Genomic DNA, 16032 nt, shown 5'->3' on the forward strand with positions numbered 1-16032 from the left:
GATGCATGAAGACATCGATTCTTTGGTTATTAAGCTGTGTCAGAATGTGCCTTCTAATTTCCCCAGAATATTCTTTTTCTTGGAAAGAAACCTCTGCATTAATTCTTCATTGTCAGGGAATGGTTGAAACAGCTGTTGAAGAAATGTTCATTGCTTCTTTTTGTGGAATGGCCAGTTTCCCTATCTCATAGACCACATCCACATAGCTGCTTAGCAATGCTCTCTTCCCTTCCAGAGCTGCACCCCTTGAAAATATGGTTTCCTGGTTGACAGTTATGTGTAACCACTGAATATGTGCTGGAAGCTGAGAAAGGAGTTTAGCAATGGAGATTGGTATGGAAGTTGTAAACTACCTAAGAAGGCCAAGCACATTACATCAGGAGAGGAAGTGAACACCTCAGAGTAGCTGCCACTGTGTTGTCTAGGAAATTGTGGGAGTTGAAGTCCACACATCTTAAAGTTGCCAAGTGTGAAAAACAAAGTAAAAAGTGGCTGCTTTTGATCTGTCTCACAACCAAAGGAAAAGTTAGAGGAAGGAGAACAAGAACTTATGGAATGGAGTAATCCGCCTGGAAACCATCTGAACCAATTTGTACCACAAATTTACCAAGGATATCACATTTCAGGAGGTCTTCTCCATGTGAATCAATCCAGAATACATTGCCTAAATGCAACATCTGGAGGTGGAATAAAAGCAAAAACACACTTACAGAGTAGAGCACTTGGCCCCCTCAACAGTGGGGAGAAAATGAGGCCTTTTCAGTGGCATACAGATATGACTGCTAAAAAATAGATGTCCTCATGCCAGGCAAAGAGACTGCGTGGATTCACACAGAGCTAGCATAGGCTAAAGTGAATCTACTTACAAGCCTAATCTCTAGATACTTTCCCCCATTCCTGACTTCAAAGAGATAAATTAAAGATGAGGAAGCTCTGTGGGACAGCTGTTTTAGGATGTGTCAGTAAAGTTATCAATTATCAACTACAGATCTTCCAATTAATATTTTGTTTAAAAATCTACATGTTGCTATAACTCTTGGCTGATCCCTATAGGTAAAAGTATGCATGCCTGATTTCACTTTCATATTATGAAAGAGAATAATTTTTCTAAGAAATGAGTGTAATAAAATGCTAATGAAATACAATGGCTGTTTTGTTAAAAGTCTATGACATCCATTTTCCTTTCCAGTTTAAAGGAAATAAAAAAATCCAAAATATGAACATAATTGTTAGTTAATTCAAGTTCAGAATAAAGGTGCATTTTACCATTCAAAATTGAGAGCAAACATTCTGAAGATTTCGGCTTTCTATGTTCAAATACATTTTTTGCCTTAATTGTTCTTTTCAGCTGGATAAATGAAGGACATGCTTAACACGAACAAAACAACAATTGTGCTGCCAATTTGTTCAGTCTTGATTTACACATTTAGACGTTGATATTGTGAAGATATTAAAGGCAGAACATGAAATCTTTACTAATGGACTGCAATGGATTGTAGAACAAAAGGTGAAGTAAGCAATTGAATTAAACAAAATAGTTAACTCTAAATAGAGTCAGTGTCTTGTTGGATTCCACAGAGTTATACTTAAACTGAAAGTATTATTATGTTTCAAGAGGTAGTATTCTCATATTTATGAAACATTAATAATAGTAAATGAATTACTGTACTAGCAGAGAAAGAAAATGAAAGCATAGTTATCTTATACATTGTAAATACTCTGAGATTCACATCATGTGCATTAGAAATCATAATGTATCATAAAAATGTCTTAATGCATTTTCATTATGGATGTTTTTCAAAGACTTTGATAACAATATCTTAGACATGTTGCTAGTCCTCTAGGATCAGTGCTACAAGGATGTCATTAATATTTGTCTTCATACTCATTTTTCAGAACTGATATGCTCATTGATTTGAACCATCTTGTAAATGCTGATTAATGCATGCTTGGTATAGAATTAGTAGAAATTCTCATCCAGGTAACAAACTATAATGAAATAAATGATTGCTTATATCACTGTTATTCAACTTTGGCAACTTTAAGTTTCATGGATATCAACTCCCAGAATTCCTCAGCCAGCATGCTACTAAGGTTGAGAAACAGTGTCTTATCCATTCCCGAAATGTTTATTAACTCTTCTCTCCCTAGGAGGGATTTAGGATAATGTGAAAGTTTAACTGCATTGCTTAATGCTAACTTAACTTAACTTACCACCCATAATATATTATACCTATCTGAAATGGTATAGGGTTTTCTGCCTGAGCAGGGGGTTGGACTAGATGACCTCCAAGGTACCTTCCAACTTCACTACTACTACTACTACTACTACTACTACTACTACTACTACTACTACTATTATATTCTCTAATTCATCTTCTATTTTGTAGATAAAATAGAAACAAGTCATATGAAAGGAAAAACTACATTCAGTATTCTGATTTTTAAATTCATCTTTATATATTAAAGATGATGATTGTTCATTAGCACAGTAAAGATAACAGGATGAGTTCTAGACGCAGCTTCCAAACCTCCTTTGGATTTTGAAGTTCTCATGATCTATGACAATATGATATCTATCATTTTCTCTGCTTTTTAAGTGATTGCTAACCTGAGATAACATATTCCCAGGAGAGTCTAATGGCAACAGTAGAACAACCAGCTTTAAAATTGCCAATGTTGTTGGTGAATAGATTCTGCCCTTTAACATCAACCTTCAATAATAAAGGAACGAGTAGTTAAGAAATATGCTGCATAGTAGCACCCTTCTCTAAAACATTCAAAATCATTTCCATCATTAGCCACCAGTTCTCAAATTAAAATTAGCTTATACATATGTTTAATCATCATCTTTTTCAACTCAATGCTAACAGGATTTTGTTTCCTAACTTCCTCCTTTAGTGATACAAATAAGAACTTCATCCTTTCAAATATTTAATAGACCTTGCAAGTTATTATAAACTCCACCAACTGAGAATTGAAGTTGTAACATCAATTGTTGTGAAGGGAATGTTAAAATTACATGAGGTGGAGATGTTATTTCTAGACCAATAGTTCGGCACGTCAATGACAACCCAGCAGAAATAATCCACTGAGAGGCAATCCGTTTATTTCAAAATGGTTCATTTACTTTCTTGTTAGTTCTGTATTCCCCATAGATCCCAGTAGATTAAAAAAGCAAAAAAAAAAAAAAAAAAGGAAAGCAAAAAACCCACCAGTTTTAATGCAACTTATAGTGAAGGAGGAGGAGGAAAAAAATGGCCGACTAAAGACAGCTCTGCTAAAACCAGAGCTGATTAGAATGGTTCTTCCCAATTCCTCTTTGGACAAGGGGAGAATTTCAGATTGCCCTCAAATGCTCCATACTGTTGCTCCTTGAAGCAGTCTGCAGCACATTTAGATTCTGGGATGTCTTGTCTTGTTGAAACTGCAGTTATTGCGTTCAAAGAAGACACTGGGTTCACATACTTAGTTTTCTAATCACTTTTGGATAATCAAGAACTAGAACAAATCAAGAAGATATACAAAAGCAAAAACAAAAATGCAGAAATGAAAAAAAAGGGAGAGGGAAAGAAGATATATATATATATAAAAGTAAAAAGATATATAAGGAAATGACTATTTGCTTCATTAAAATAAGTACAGTTTTAGTAACTTATCACCTTCTCTAACATTTCAGCCAAAAAATCATATAAATCCTTCCAAAACCTAATCTTCAGTTAGAACTGAAGAAGCTTCTTGGATGAGAAAAAAACTCCCAAGAAAGTCCAGTTGCCTTTTAGGATAACCATGACCTGGATGATTAAAAATATCCATAGACATGTTAGCCAAAAATATCTTTCTCCCATATCTCAGTTTTTATCTATTAACAAATAATAAAAGCCTTGCTATTCAATCATAATCAGCAAAAAGTCCATTAAGAGTTATCAGAAATAACAATGTATATATTTTAATCTTAAACAAGTAAACTGATCTCATATTCCCTTCTTTTATGTAGCACTTTATCATGGTCTCTAAAAATACAACCCAAAATTGCAGTTTTCTTATATCTTAACTCATATCTCCAAACAAATCTTTAGAGGCTCATTAATCAAGAAAAATTACATTTAAGAGCTATCAGAAACAACATATTGAAAATCTTGATCATTAATCCCTTTAAATAATGACCCAGAATTTAATTTCTTATCATTTTCTCTGTCTCCTCCCAGAAAGTCCTTTGCAACTTAAGCACTTTCTTTCAGTTTTAACACCGTAGTTTATCATTTTTTAAACATACTGTACACCACCACCAACAAAATATCTTCTTCTTACCATATCTTAACTATTTAAAAAATCTAGAAAGCTTCATCATCAAAGCCTGGTCAAGAAAAACCCATTAAAAAGTACTATATCTATTTTAATCTTGATCAAATAAACTAATTTTATAATTTTGTTTTGCTTTTAAAAGTCATGATGCTTATTCCTTTGAATTAGTCTTCTCTCTTTTTTCTTTTTTTAGGAATACCTTCATAAGTAAAATAGATCTCTTTTGTAAGTCTAAAATAAGAAAGTTGTCCAGATCCACACATCTAAGTCACTCTTCTGATTTATTACTTTTAATTATTAACATCATATAAATGTGATACGCAAGACTTAATTTGTAAGTTCTGTGTATTATATTTGTCAATATCATTCTTGTAGCCTGTCATTTTTAAAGCAATACCCCAAAAATACTCTAATTCTCCAGTTGTATCCTCTTCTATATCCTCTTTTAAACCCGTTTTTATAGAAGCAGACAAACTTAAGAGAAAGTTCAGAGTACCCTGCTGTCAAAAATCCTTGAATTCTTCCAGAATTAAAGTATTTTGCTTCATTCTATATTAGTGGATCTTATCCTTTAATTATAAACTATAATGCTTTCTGATTGCCTATAGTAACTAGCCTTTAAGGCAGTGGTTCTCAACCTGTGGGTCGGGACTCCATTTGGGGTCGAATGACCATTTCATGGGGGTCGCCAAACAATGCAGTCCGCCATTTTTTTTCCCTTTTCCTTAGCTGTGCTACTCCCTTTTATTCTATTGGCTTTTGAAAGCCAATAGGAATTGTCCAGGCTGTCTCTGCCCTGCTGAGCCCGCCAAAAGTCCCAGTCTGCAAACGGTGCTGCACCAGTTAAGTAGTCCTCGACTTACGACCGGTTGAGTAGTCCTCGACTTACGACTGGTTGGGGGTCGCGGCATTAAAAAGGTTGAAAACCACTGCTTTAAGGACTCCTCTTATCATGTTTTTTTTTCCTAATTCACAATATTAAATTTAGATTTTAAATAAGCCACAGGAAGGATTCTTATAATTAGCTTCAAAATTTTATTTCCAGTCAGTCTGAACCCTTAGTCTATTTATAACTTTCCAAAATCAATGTCCTAATCACACTTTTGCTGGTTATTTCTGAATTAAAAAAAATCTTTAAATTTATTTATTGTATTTATTTTTCAATAAATAAATATTTTTTTTCTGAACTACCTAATTTTCTCAATTGTTGGTGGACAATAAAACATCAAAAAAATAAAAGCTATATAAAAATTAAAACATTAGAATTAAAATGTTTGAATTAAGAAGTAAGAATTAAGAATTCTTAAACTTACATGAAACTTCTTTTCCTGAGGATTAAGAGAATCACGCAGTGTGTTGCAATTTGTCCTCCTGAAGTTTCCAAATTTCCAAAAAGCAACTTACAAGTCATTTCCAAAATTGATTAAGAAAGGAAGCTGGAGAACCCAGTGTCTTTTTAAATCTCTGAACTGTGACTTGGGCAAAACAGACCCTTCTGGTTCCCAATCTCTAAAACCCACCGAAAGCTGCTGCTTTATGCCCTTGTTTCTGGGACTGTCTAGACCAGGGGTCTCCAAACTTGGCAACTTGAAGACTTGTGGACTTCAACTCCCAGAATTCCTCAGCCAGCCTCAGCCATGGCTGGCTGAGGAATTCTGGGAGTTGAAGTCCACAAGTCTTCAAGTTGCCAAGTTTGGAGACCCCTGGTCTAGACTCTATATGGAGCACTACAGATGATCCCACCTCCTCTTCTTTATTTTAAGAGGCATTTTGAATCACCCATCTGTTCATTGGCTCCTCCTTCTGCCATGGTCAACTGGCTCTGCTGAAACTATTTTCACTCGGCCACAGAAGCATAACTTTCAGATATTTCTTGTTAATTGCTTTTCAACTAATTATAAAACTTTGGATCAATAGATGTGATAGTACTGGATGAATTTCGTTCAATTCTTAGCAAAAAAACAAAATACAAATTTAAGATTTTTTTTTTTAAATTAAGAGCAAAACCACGCTGCCATGTTCTTTTTAGAGAATTTCTCCTGGCAACCCTTCCAAACAAACCATACTTGTTCAGCCTTTTTCTAATTGTACTGTCATGAACTTTAACATTTAGGAGGCCTGTAGAGTCTGAGATAAAACTCTTGAATTGTTTGCAATTTCTCTGAGCATTGCATGGTCTGACCTTGGGGTGAATCCACTCCTGGGAAGATTGGCAATTGTTTTGAATGTTTTCTATTTGCGAATAATCTTCCTCACTGTAGAATGATGGAGTTTAAATTGTTTGGAAGTGGCTTTATAATCCCGCCCAGATTGATGGGCAGCAACAATTGCTTCTCTAAGATCATTGTTGATGTCTTACTCTTTGGCATTGTGGTAACACACATCTCAATGAGACCAGCAAACTCCTCTAACTTCGACCTTTATAGAGGTAATTATACATGCTAATGATCAGTTATCAAAGGTACTTGATTAGCAGCGCCTGTCTGCTACTTAACCTCTTCCTACCTATGAAAGCGGTAAGGGTGTACTTACTTTTTCACACATGGCTTCTCCATTTTAGGGAAAAAAAAATTTTTTTTCACACATTGACTTTCTTTTTGTAAAATAAATAATGACATGGTGTAATATGTCATGTGTTGTTTATCTGAGATTGTATTTACCTACCTTTAAGAATTGCTAAGGACCAAATAATTTTTACTATGTCCTGATATGTAAAATCATGGAACTCAAAGAGGATGTACTCACTTTTCCACAGGACTGTATATTTGAATCTCTTACTCTGAGGAACCCTATGATTCCAGCTCTTTTTTATCTCATTCCTTCTAATGGACTTTGATTCCAAACATATTCTGCCATATGCAATTGTTTTTATAACAACACCAATGCAAAATAATTGCTAGCTTCACTAATAGGAAGAAACTTTCATTTGAGACCTTTTTAAGCCTACATATATGCTGAGAGTCTTTAACAGTTGCCACTATGTCAACTCCCATCATCATTACCATGATCATCATCATGTAAATAATAAGAAAATGTCAAGTCAAAGTGAAGGAAGAAAAAAAGTACAATCCTCTTGAGTGACAAGATATGAGAGTACAACTATATCCCAAACAGGCAATTTAAATATGTCTAGTCTCTACACTCTGTAGATAGGAAATGGTTTAGTGACATTATTGAAGAGGCTAGAATTGAAAGCTTTAGCCATTGGGGGGGGCTCTTTTATTTATTTTTGGGTAGATGGAGTCAATGGGTTTTAAAAAAAGAAAATAGACTTGTTAAGCCTAATGATACACATATTATTTTGCTATATATATTAAAAAACAGTCCAAAAGTCACTGTTATGACTTCAACATAGAATTTGTATATGTATATCCTGTTATTGTTGTCTAACCTGTATTGACCTCCATCTAGTGGCCAAAGACAAAACCTTTCATTGTATAGAAAGTTACTTTTAATAGTGTTTTGACCCTACAGAGTGCCCATCTTCCCATCCTCCCTCATTTGGGGGGGGGGTACAACAGGTACATCCTAAGAAGCCAGACTCCATTTTCTAACATTCTGAGGAAACAGAAGCACGTGGAGCAGTGTTTCTCAACCTTGACAATTTTAAGGCATGTGGACTTCAACTCCCAGAATTCTGGCTGTGGAATTCTGGGAGTTGAAGTCCACATGCCTTAAAATTGTCAAGGTTGAGAAACACTGACCTGGAGGAATCCAGCGTAATATGTGATGCATGTTCATCAGAGAATAAACAGCATCATTGGTAAGCCTTGGATTTTATCAGTATTTGCTAATTGTTATGCTCACCAGAAACTCAACACTGTTTATTTTATATTCGGGTTCTTACTGTATGTATTTCTATTTTCCCCCAGTTTTACATCCTGTTCCTTTAATAAAGTGTCAAGATCTACGTACATGGTCTGATTTATTGAAGGATAGGTGGGTTTAGCTGCATGTCAAACTGTACACATGGTAACATGTAGTGAAGACAGAACAGTCATGATGCTAGATATTGAACTGCCATTGAATTTTGTAAATTGAGCAACTCTAGGAGTCACAAAAAAGGCAGCAGATGCCATAAGTTGCTTTCCCATTCTAGAGAGATGTTACCCTCCCCTCCCAAAAAAAGACAACTGAATCAGAAATATAGTAATAAATTTAGCTATCATAAGTAGCTCTTGATTTATAGCTTCATTTGGGAAACCTGCCCCTGGATTTTAGATGGTAACATTCTAAACCAAAATTAAACTTGGCAAATAATGTTTCCTGCTCAGTGTAAGTGTGAGATGTAAGGGGAACAGCATGGGGGGGTTCTGTTAATTGCCTCAGCTGGACATGTGTTGATTAATTAAGCTTCTTTTGGAAATGTTCTTCATTTTTCTGCTGAGGCTATCAAGCTGCTCAGTTATTAAATCTCAGTGCCTCCCTCAGGATGTCCCTTAGGAATGGCCAGAGATGCTTGCATAGTTTGGAATACAAAAACAGGTGCCTCAAGTTGGGGTTATTGTTATTAACTACAGTGAATAGGGAATTGCAAATTATTTTATTCATTTTTTTTGCATACATCCTGAATGGCAAGCCAAAAAACTGGAAAACTTAAATAGCACTGGTGCCTCTCACAAGAGCTCAGATGGTCTTTGTGTGTCTGTGTGCATTTCAGAATTTTTAGAAACAGATGGGGCAATTTTCACCAATTTAATTTTGACTATCAAAACCATATTTATAAATTTCTTCTCCCTCCCTCAACTAAGAGATAAAAAACTAAGATCAGAAAATATGTAGCAATTCTAAAAATGATCAGTAAATAACACCTCTATATTTATGTTGTTTTTTTCTTCTTCTTGATCATACAGAAGAACTGGATGGATATCTTCAAAGTAAAACAGATTTGGCGTGAACAGGTGTGTGTTTAATTAAACATTTTAAATGTCATTTTAATTAAGTGATTTAAATTTTAACATTAACATTTATTATGTGGAAATAAAGGCCCTTTTGCAGATACAAGGAATATGTTTTCTTTATGTTCTTCTCCCCCAAAGAAAAAAGATTGCATTATGCTTTATAATACAAAATTCTGTCTCGATTTTCACCTTCTACTCATGGTTGGTCAGAATGCCAGACACTATTAATGCACAGATGTACTTATTTTATAGGCAAAAAAAGTTGTTATCAGTTTTGCGTAAAGCAAACCTGAAAGTTCAAGGGAAGTCAGTTTCATCTATTATGGGAAAACTGCTCATAGAGAACTCTAAATGTTTTATTATATTCAAGTGTGGCATGAAGAATTGTGCCACACTATATGCACATATATGTCAGGATCTCTATGTGTGCATGCCTGCCTACTAGCATATAAGTATGGGAGGCATGCATGATGTGTTTTGTCATCTCAGAAGAGTTTCCATGAAAAAAGTAAAATCATTTGTGCTCCTCCTCAGCAGATTAATTGCTAATAGGATTGTAACTTCACCACAATTTGAAGGAAAAAAAAATGTTAGGAATGACAGGATCAACTGTTTTGTCAGTTGGATGGCAAGTCTAATAACAGTCAATGCTTAATCTTTTAAACAACAAATAAAGCAAAGTCATGTCAGGAACCAATGTCGTATTTTAATTTTCAAAAAATATTGAAATTTCAAAAATAACAACTAGAATAATTATTATTTGTTCATTGCATTGTGAAAATATTCCCTTATTTCTTATAGTGGTATCCTTAAAACTGAAAGATTAGGGTATAAAACTTTTATAACAACTATGGTCTAATTTCATGAAGATTGGGGGCTATAACTGGAGATGAAAATATTTCCTGTATCACCATCAGTGGTAGGATTCAGCCAGTTCGCACTACTTCAGCAGAACTGGTAGCTAATTTTTTGTTGCCCAGGCCCAGAATGGACTTCCGGAAGTGGCATCCACACAGAACAACCACATAGGTTGTTCACATATTTGAATCCCACCACTGATCACAATCCCAGCATGACTACTATGTGTACACACAGATACACAGACAAGTGCATGCACCCCCACGCAAACACATTTATATTTCTGTTTTATGCAATATAGTTTTAGCAAATCAGTTTCCTGGTGCACATTAGGAGATTATGTTTAAGAATTTATCCACCATCATTAGTCAATAAAATTAGCAAATTATCCTTGCCACAACTAGGCTGCTACATTATGCATAATAATGTGCTAATTTTGTTTTATCCCGAGGCAATATTATAATCATTGATAAATCACAGTTTAATTAACTAAAGGAAAATGGAGAACTTAAAGAGAAAAATAGCACTAGCTTATAAAAATTCCTTTTCTTAGACATCGAGGCATCATCTACTGAAATACATTACCCTGACTGATTTCAAGTCTATAGAATCTAGATTTCAACAGGTAGGTTGATCTATTGCACTTGAGGCATAAATGCTTACAACATGCACAATTTTGAAGGGTTAGGGTTTTATTTCAACAAAGCAAAGCGACTTTTAAAAGTTGATTCACAAAATAACATGATCCTCCTGCTTCTAAAAAACAGGGCAAAAAGGAGCAAGCTACTTCTCTTTTGTTTCTGAAGCTTCTCTTGCACTTGGCAGTTCCTTAATGGTCCCTGGTCATGTTGACTATTATATCAACACATCACGACCTCAATTAAACCAACTGCATCCTTACAAGGAAGCAAACAGTGAAGACTCTATAGTGTAAAGAGCCCGATAAGCAGGGCTATCCTGAATAGGCCTAACATGGAGAGAGAGAAGACACTGCATCTAAAAAGGGGATGGTAAATGTGTAGCTCCATACCCTGTCATGAAGCAGCAGCAAGCAACTTTCAAGGCCTATCTCTGAGGCCTTGAAAGGTCTGTCAAGTTGCACTTAAATGATATAGAAAGGGGGCTAGAAAAAAATGATTCAAGCTTCATTATTATATAGGGATGATTACCATCCTGTTCTGAATTTGTTAATTCCCTCTTCTTGTCACATTAAAAATGTGATATTTGAGAGATCTCTGAGGGCATTCTCAATCCTTCATGGAACTGTTATGGCCTTCCCTGACATACTTTAAACAACACTGATTTTCTTTAGATCTCTAGCAGAATGTATAGCAATAGCACTTCGACTTACACACCATTTCATAATGCTTTACATCCCTCTCTGAGTGGTTTACAGCATATTGCCCCCAACAATCTGAGTCCTCATTTTACTGACCTCAGAAGGATGGAAGACTGAGTCAACCTCAGACTGATCAGGATCAAACTCCTGGCAGTGAGAATACAGAGTCGGCCTGCAATACTGCATTCTAACTACTGTGCCACTACATCTATACAAATCTTTGTCATCCACATAAAGATCAAGCCAATGAAAGTTTTTTAAAAAAGAACACAGAAATATTTTATAAAAACCTTTTGACAAGTATGAATCAGTAAACAACACCACTCCCTTTTTTTGGAGATTCTGGAGATGATTATTATTTGGGGGGGAGTGTTCATTCTCACCAAGTCCTGGGAAATAACTGTCCTGAATGGATATTTCTAGAGAGATATCAGCAGCTGCTAGCAGGGCACATTTACAGTTTTCTCCCATTTACAATCCCATCTGTGTCTATATTCACTTGTGTATTACTGTGAACAAATGGCTTGATAAAGAGTTTATTCAAATATTGCTATGATATTCCAGGGGCAAAATCAGAAAGAAGGTTTTGTTCGAGCAGATTGAGCCTGTTCTGAAATTAGTTGCAAATGAAAACTGCAGGGAACTGAATTTTTTATGAGCAAATCCAGTTCTTAAAAAACAGCATACAGATGTACCCTGACAGTGGTATGAAATTTGAATAACTGAATGTTGGATCTTTTATTTTCTTCAATTAGATGAAATTTAATTTAACAGCAGTTCTACAAATATCATGGGCATTTTGGAAGCACCAATTAACATGCTTAATTAATTATTATTAACATTAATTGATATTGAAGTATATTATTATTTTTTTGAGGAGTGTATATGGATTCTTTTTAAAGATTCACTGATAAAAACAACCTGGTAAATAAGGTCAGAGAAAGTAAATGTGAAAATGTGTATGAGTTTTCAAACCCTATTTTACAAAGATGTAGGAATGACACTCTTGAAAAAAGACAATTTCCACAGAGGCACAGTATGGACAGATCAATTTACAAAAAAGTGCTGTGTAGCATAAATAAAATCACGAGATAGCATGAAATAACCAAAGAACATACACTATATGCTTGACCAAATCACACATTGCCTTGAAATGTTGAAAGTGTTGGCACAAATATGTTATAAATGCCTATTTTGAAAAGAATTTTGAACAAAAGATTCAGTCAAGCAACTCTAGAGAAAGGAAAGAGAAAATATGCAGTATAGTATAAAGCAATACATATTATAATAAAAGTATCAGATAAAAAGACAGTGCAAAAAGTTTCAACCAAGCAGAAATTCTAGGCTAGAGATAAATTTATTGGAAATCCTCAAATAAAATGTTGGTGTATTCTACATAGCAGACATGTCAAACTCACGACATGATGTCACGCAACGTTATCGGAGTTTTTTTGCCATTGCCGGCAATGGGGTGGGCGCAGCTCCGGTATGATGAAACCAGCCCGCGGGCCCGCAGTTTGACACCCCTGCTATATAGACTTATACTCTAGAAAGTTTGCATATTATTTTTTTTAAAAGAAAACTTTCACAGAAAGTGATCCTTAAGAGAAAAAAGTAGAGTTCCAAAATAGGACAAGTGACTGAAATGTTTTAATTGGTGGTCTCATTTAACTGTAAATTATGGGTCTCAGATTCTCCTGGACAGAGCTGCAATTTATAAGGCTCTAAAGCTCCAGAGGTGGTGGAACAGATATAGAACTTAGACAAGCAATAAAAATCTTGAGAGATACAGCCAGTAATGCATTCAGGTAAGTCTAGGACAGGGGTCTGCAATCTTGATAACTTTAAGACTTGTGGATTTCAGCTCCCAGAATTCCTCAGCCAGCTATGTTGGCTGAGGAATTCTGGGAGCTAAAGTCCACAAGTCATAAAGTTGTCAAGGTTGCAGACCCCTGGTCTAGGCAATAATTCTTTGGAGTTATAAGAAAAGAATAATATTGTTGCTTTCCTGTTGTAAGAAATTGTTGTATTTTAACAACCTGCTTGCCTTATTTAAATGGAAGGTGCCATGTCATATGTTAATATAGGTGTAGCTTTCTAAGGAATAGGAGAATCCTATTTTGGTGGAGTCCTTGATGCTCTCTGACCTTGGTTGTTTGCTTGCAGACAATGCATTTCCTTTTTAGCTTTTTATTGCCTCTTTTGAATGGTGTGTAACTATGGTTTGTTTCTATGTGTCTGTTGATGGCTGATTCATCTAAATTCCAAGCTTCCAGGAATCCCCTAGCAGCTTTGAATTAGAAGAAAACAAAAAGATTAGAACATCCCTAAATCAGGAACTACCAAAGACAAAACACTCTTACCAACACTGGCAGGTCAAGCTAGGGGGCAACCACACCCTCACTCACACTGATGATGTAACCTAGTTGGATAATAAAAGATCTGGAAGCAAACAGCCACGTTCAGAAAGCATCAAAGACTTCACAGTACAATTCTGAGCTACATCTATTCTCTTCCATTGGAGTCCCATTTCTTCTCACAACTGGAGTTTCCAAGGCAGCCCTGATTCAAACTAGCTTACTTTTTCATTTTCCATCAAATTAAATTTGGCTTACTTGTAAGCAAGCAGGAACTGTATTAGCTATTAGATATATCCCTGGTCCTCAAGAAAAGTTCAAGACAATGGGAAATATATACCTAGATTTATTGCTGCATCACTAACACCTAACCCAGTGCCCTCCCATAACTTGGTCTCCTGCAAATATTGTTAGACAGAAATATGAATTGGAAGATGCATTTATCCACACATTTTTATCTGAGAAAGAGAGACACTTTTGTGGATGGCATGAAGTTTACAGCAACCCGTCAGAGGACAATGATCAAAAAGTCTTTTGGGAGGTTGGCTCCCTTCCTACTTACACGTTTAGTGGTTGCCAGGCAGGCCACTGTGCTTTTGCTTTGATGACAGTCAAAACTTCATCACTCTGTAAAAGAGAAGCAACGCACATTAATAAAGAAAGTGATGTTTGAACAGTATTATAGTGAATAACATTCTGCAGTGACTTGTAGCCAGCAGAAAAGGTACTTAATTTCAAATGTCTCCTCATAATTTAAATAAAGAGAGATACAGCTCTTGCCTTTTCCTTTTGAGGAAGTGAATTTATGCATTGCTCAGAGTCACCTTTGAGGAAATGGGCAGCTATATAAATTTGATCAATCAATCAATCAATCAATCTTCCTGTTTATCCTGACAGCAAACAATAATTCTGACATAAGGTTTCTTAATTGCCAAGTCATGTTTGGAATTAATCTCACGATGTGCAGGTGTACAAAGAGAGATTACATTGGAATTGTCTTCCTATGGTAATTTCCCCAAGGATTATTTCACAGTCAGCAGAATCTGAATCTCCCACTGAGAAAATGTTTGCCAGGACAATGAAATACATGGCAACACATTTGTAATCTGTAAATGTATTTTGTGAGACTGTGTTTTAGGCAAAAGCAGTGAAACTTTGGAATCAACACACTGTACACTCTGCTCTGAAGGTAGTAATTTTTTTCAGGCATTCTTGTGTAATGTTGCATTTTGGCACAGGGTTTTTTTTTTTCAACTAAAAGTGGAAAAATGTGGACATCTCATTTCTGACAGCTCCTCTCCCTAACATATTACAACAATATTGATCTGCTCACTGCAAATCTTGAGAGCTGGTGAGCTTTAGTTATTTTAAGTTAAATACGTTAATATAAATTGTATTTAATTTGTGGGGTTGGCAAAAAACAGCTATTAGTATCACAGAACTTTGGAGTCCATTGGTGCCATATTGCTGATTGCAAATTAGCCTACAACTTTCAAATGTTTGCCAAGGAGAGACACAAAACATAATTATGCAGCATATGAAGGCAACAGAGCATCATAAATATAGGAGTTTCCTATTGGCTAGTCCCCATGCTTTCAACTCTGATGTACAACAATTGTGACATTGTGCACAATAGGTTAGTTTTGGGATTCTCCTTAAGGCTGGAATGAAATTGAGAGTTGCATATAATTGCAATATTGTGAAGAGGCTTTTCTTTCCTAAATAACATTGTTTTCCCTTACAAAATATCATCTTCATGGTGCCTCTGTAAAGATCTCCATAATTCTTATTTACACAGTAATATATTTTTATCTTTTTAGGTTTTCTAGAGATGGGAGATAAATGAGTTTAGCTTGAAATTTCACATGATTTTTCATCAATTCATATTTTTTAAGTAGGCACAATCAAAGCCCAGTCATGCTTCCAAACCTATATTTGCCCAAATTTTACAGTGCAGTGCACAAAAATGCATATGTTAGGATATATACAAATGTTCATATTGATGAAAAACATTGCACAGAAAAAAAGTTGCATTAGGAAAGATTGCCTGCAAAAATGTATACTTCAGGGAAAAAATGCATCTCAAAATGAACATATTAGGAAAAAAATCATATAAAAATTCACAAGTTTCTGCTTATATTAAAAAAAATAACAGCTCACAAACTGATGCATAATTGGTTGAAACCATACTGGCATTTATAAGAAGGAAAACTGGATGTTTGAAATGTATAAGTTAATCTATTTGCCAAATTCATGGGGTTTTTTTTTTTCT

The 16032-nt window shown here is 35.2% G+C and overlaps 1 protein-coding gene across 1 annotated transcript in view; it reads right to left on the reverse strand.

The window, feature by feature from the left end:
* SPON1 (spondin 1) overlaps nt 1–16032 on the reverse strand; it is a 330987-nt gene that overhangs the window by 50278 nt on the left and 264677 nt on the right. Inside the window, exon 7 of the mRNA XM_039352543.1 lies at nt 14323–14387. Within this exon, the coding sequence (XP_039208477.1) occupies nt 14323–14387 (65 nt within the window). The remainder of the gene's footprint in view (nt 1–14322; nt 14388–16032) is intronic.

The sequence above is a fragment of the Crotalus tigris genome, unplaced genomic scaffold, assembly GCF_016545835.1.
Source record: "Crotalus tigris isolate CLP2741 ecotype Arizona unplaced genomic scaffold, ASM1654583v1 scf7180000018436.2726382, whole genome shotgun sequence".
NCBI classification, from domain to species: Eukaryota; Metazoa; Chordata; class Lepidosauria; order Squamata; family Viperidae; genus Crotalus; species Crotalus tigris.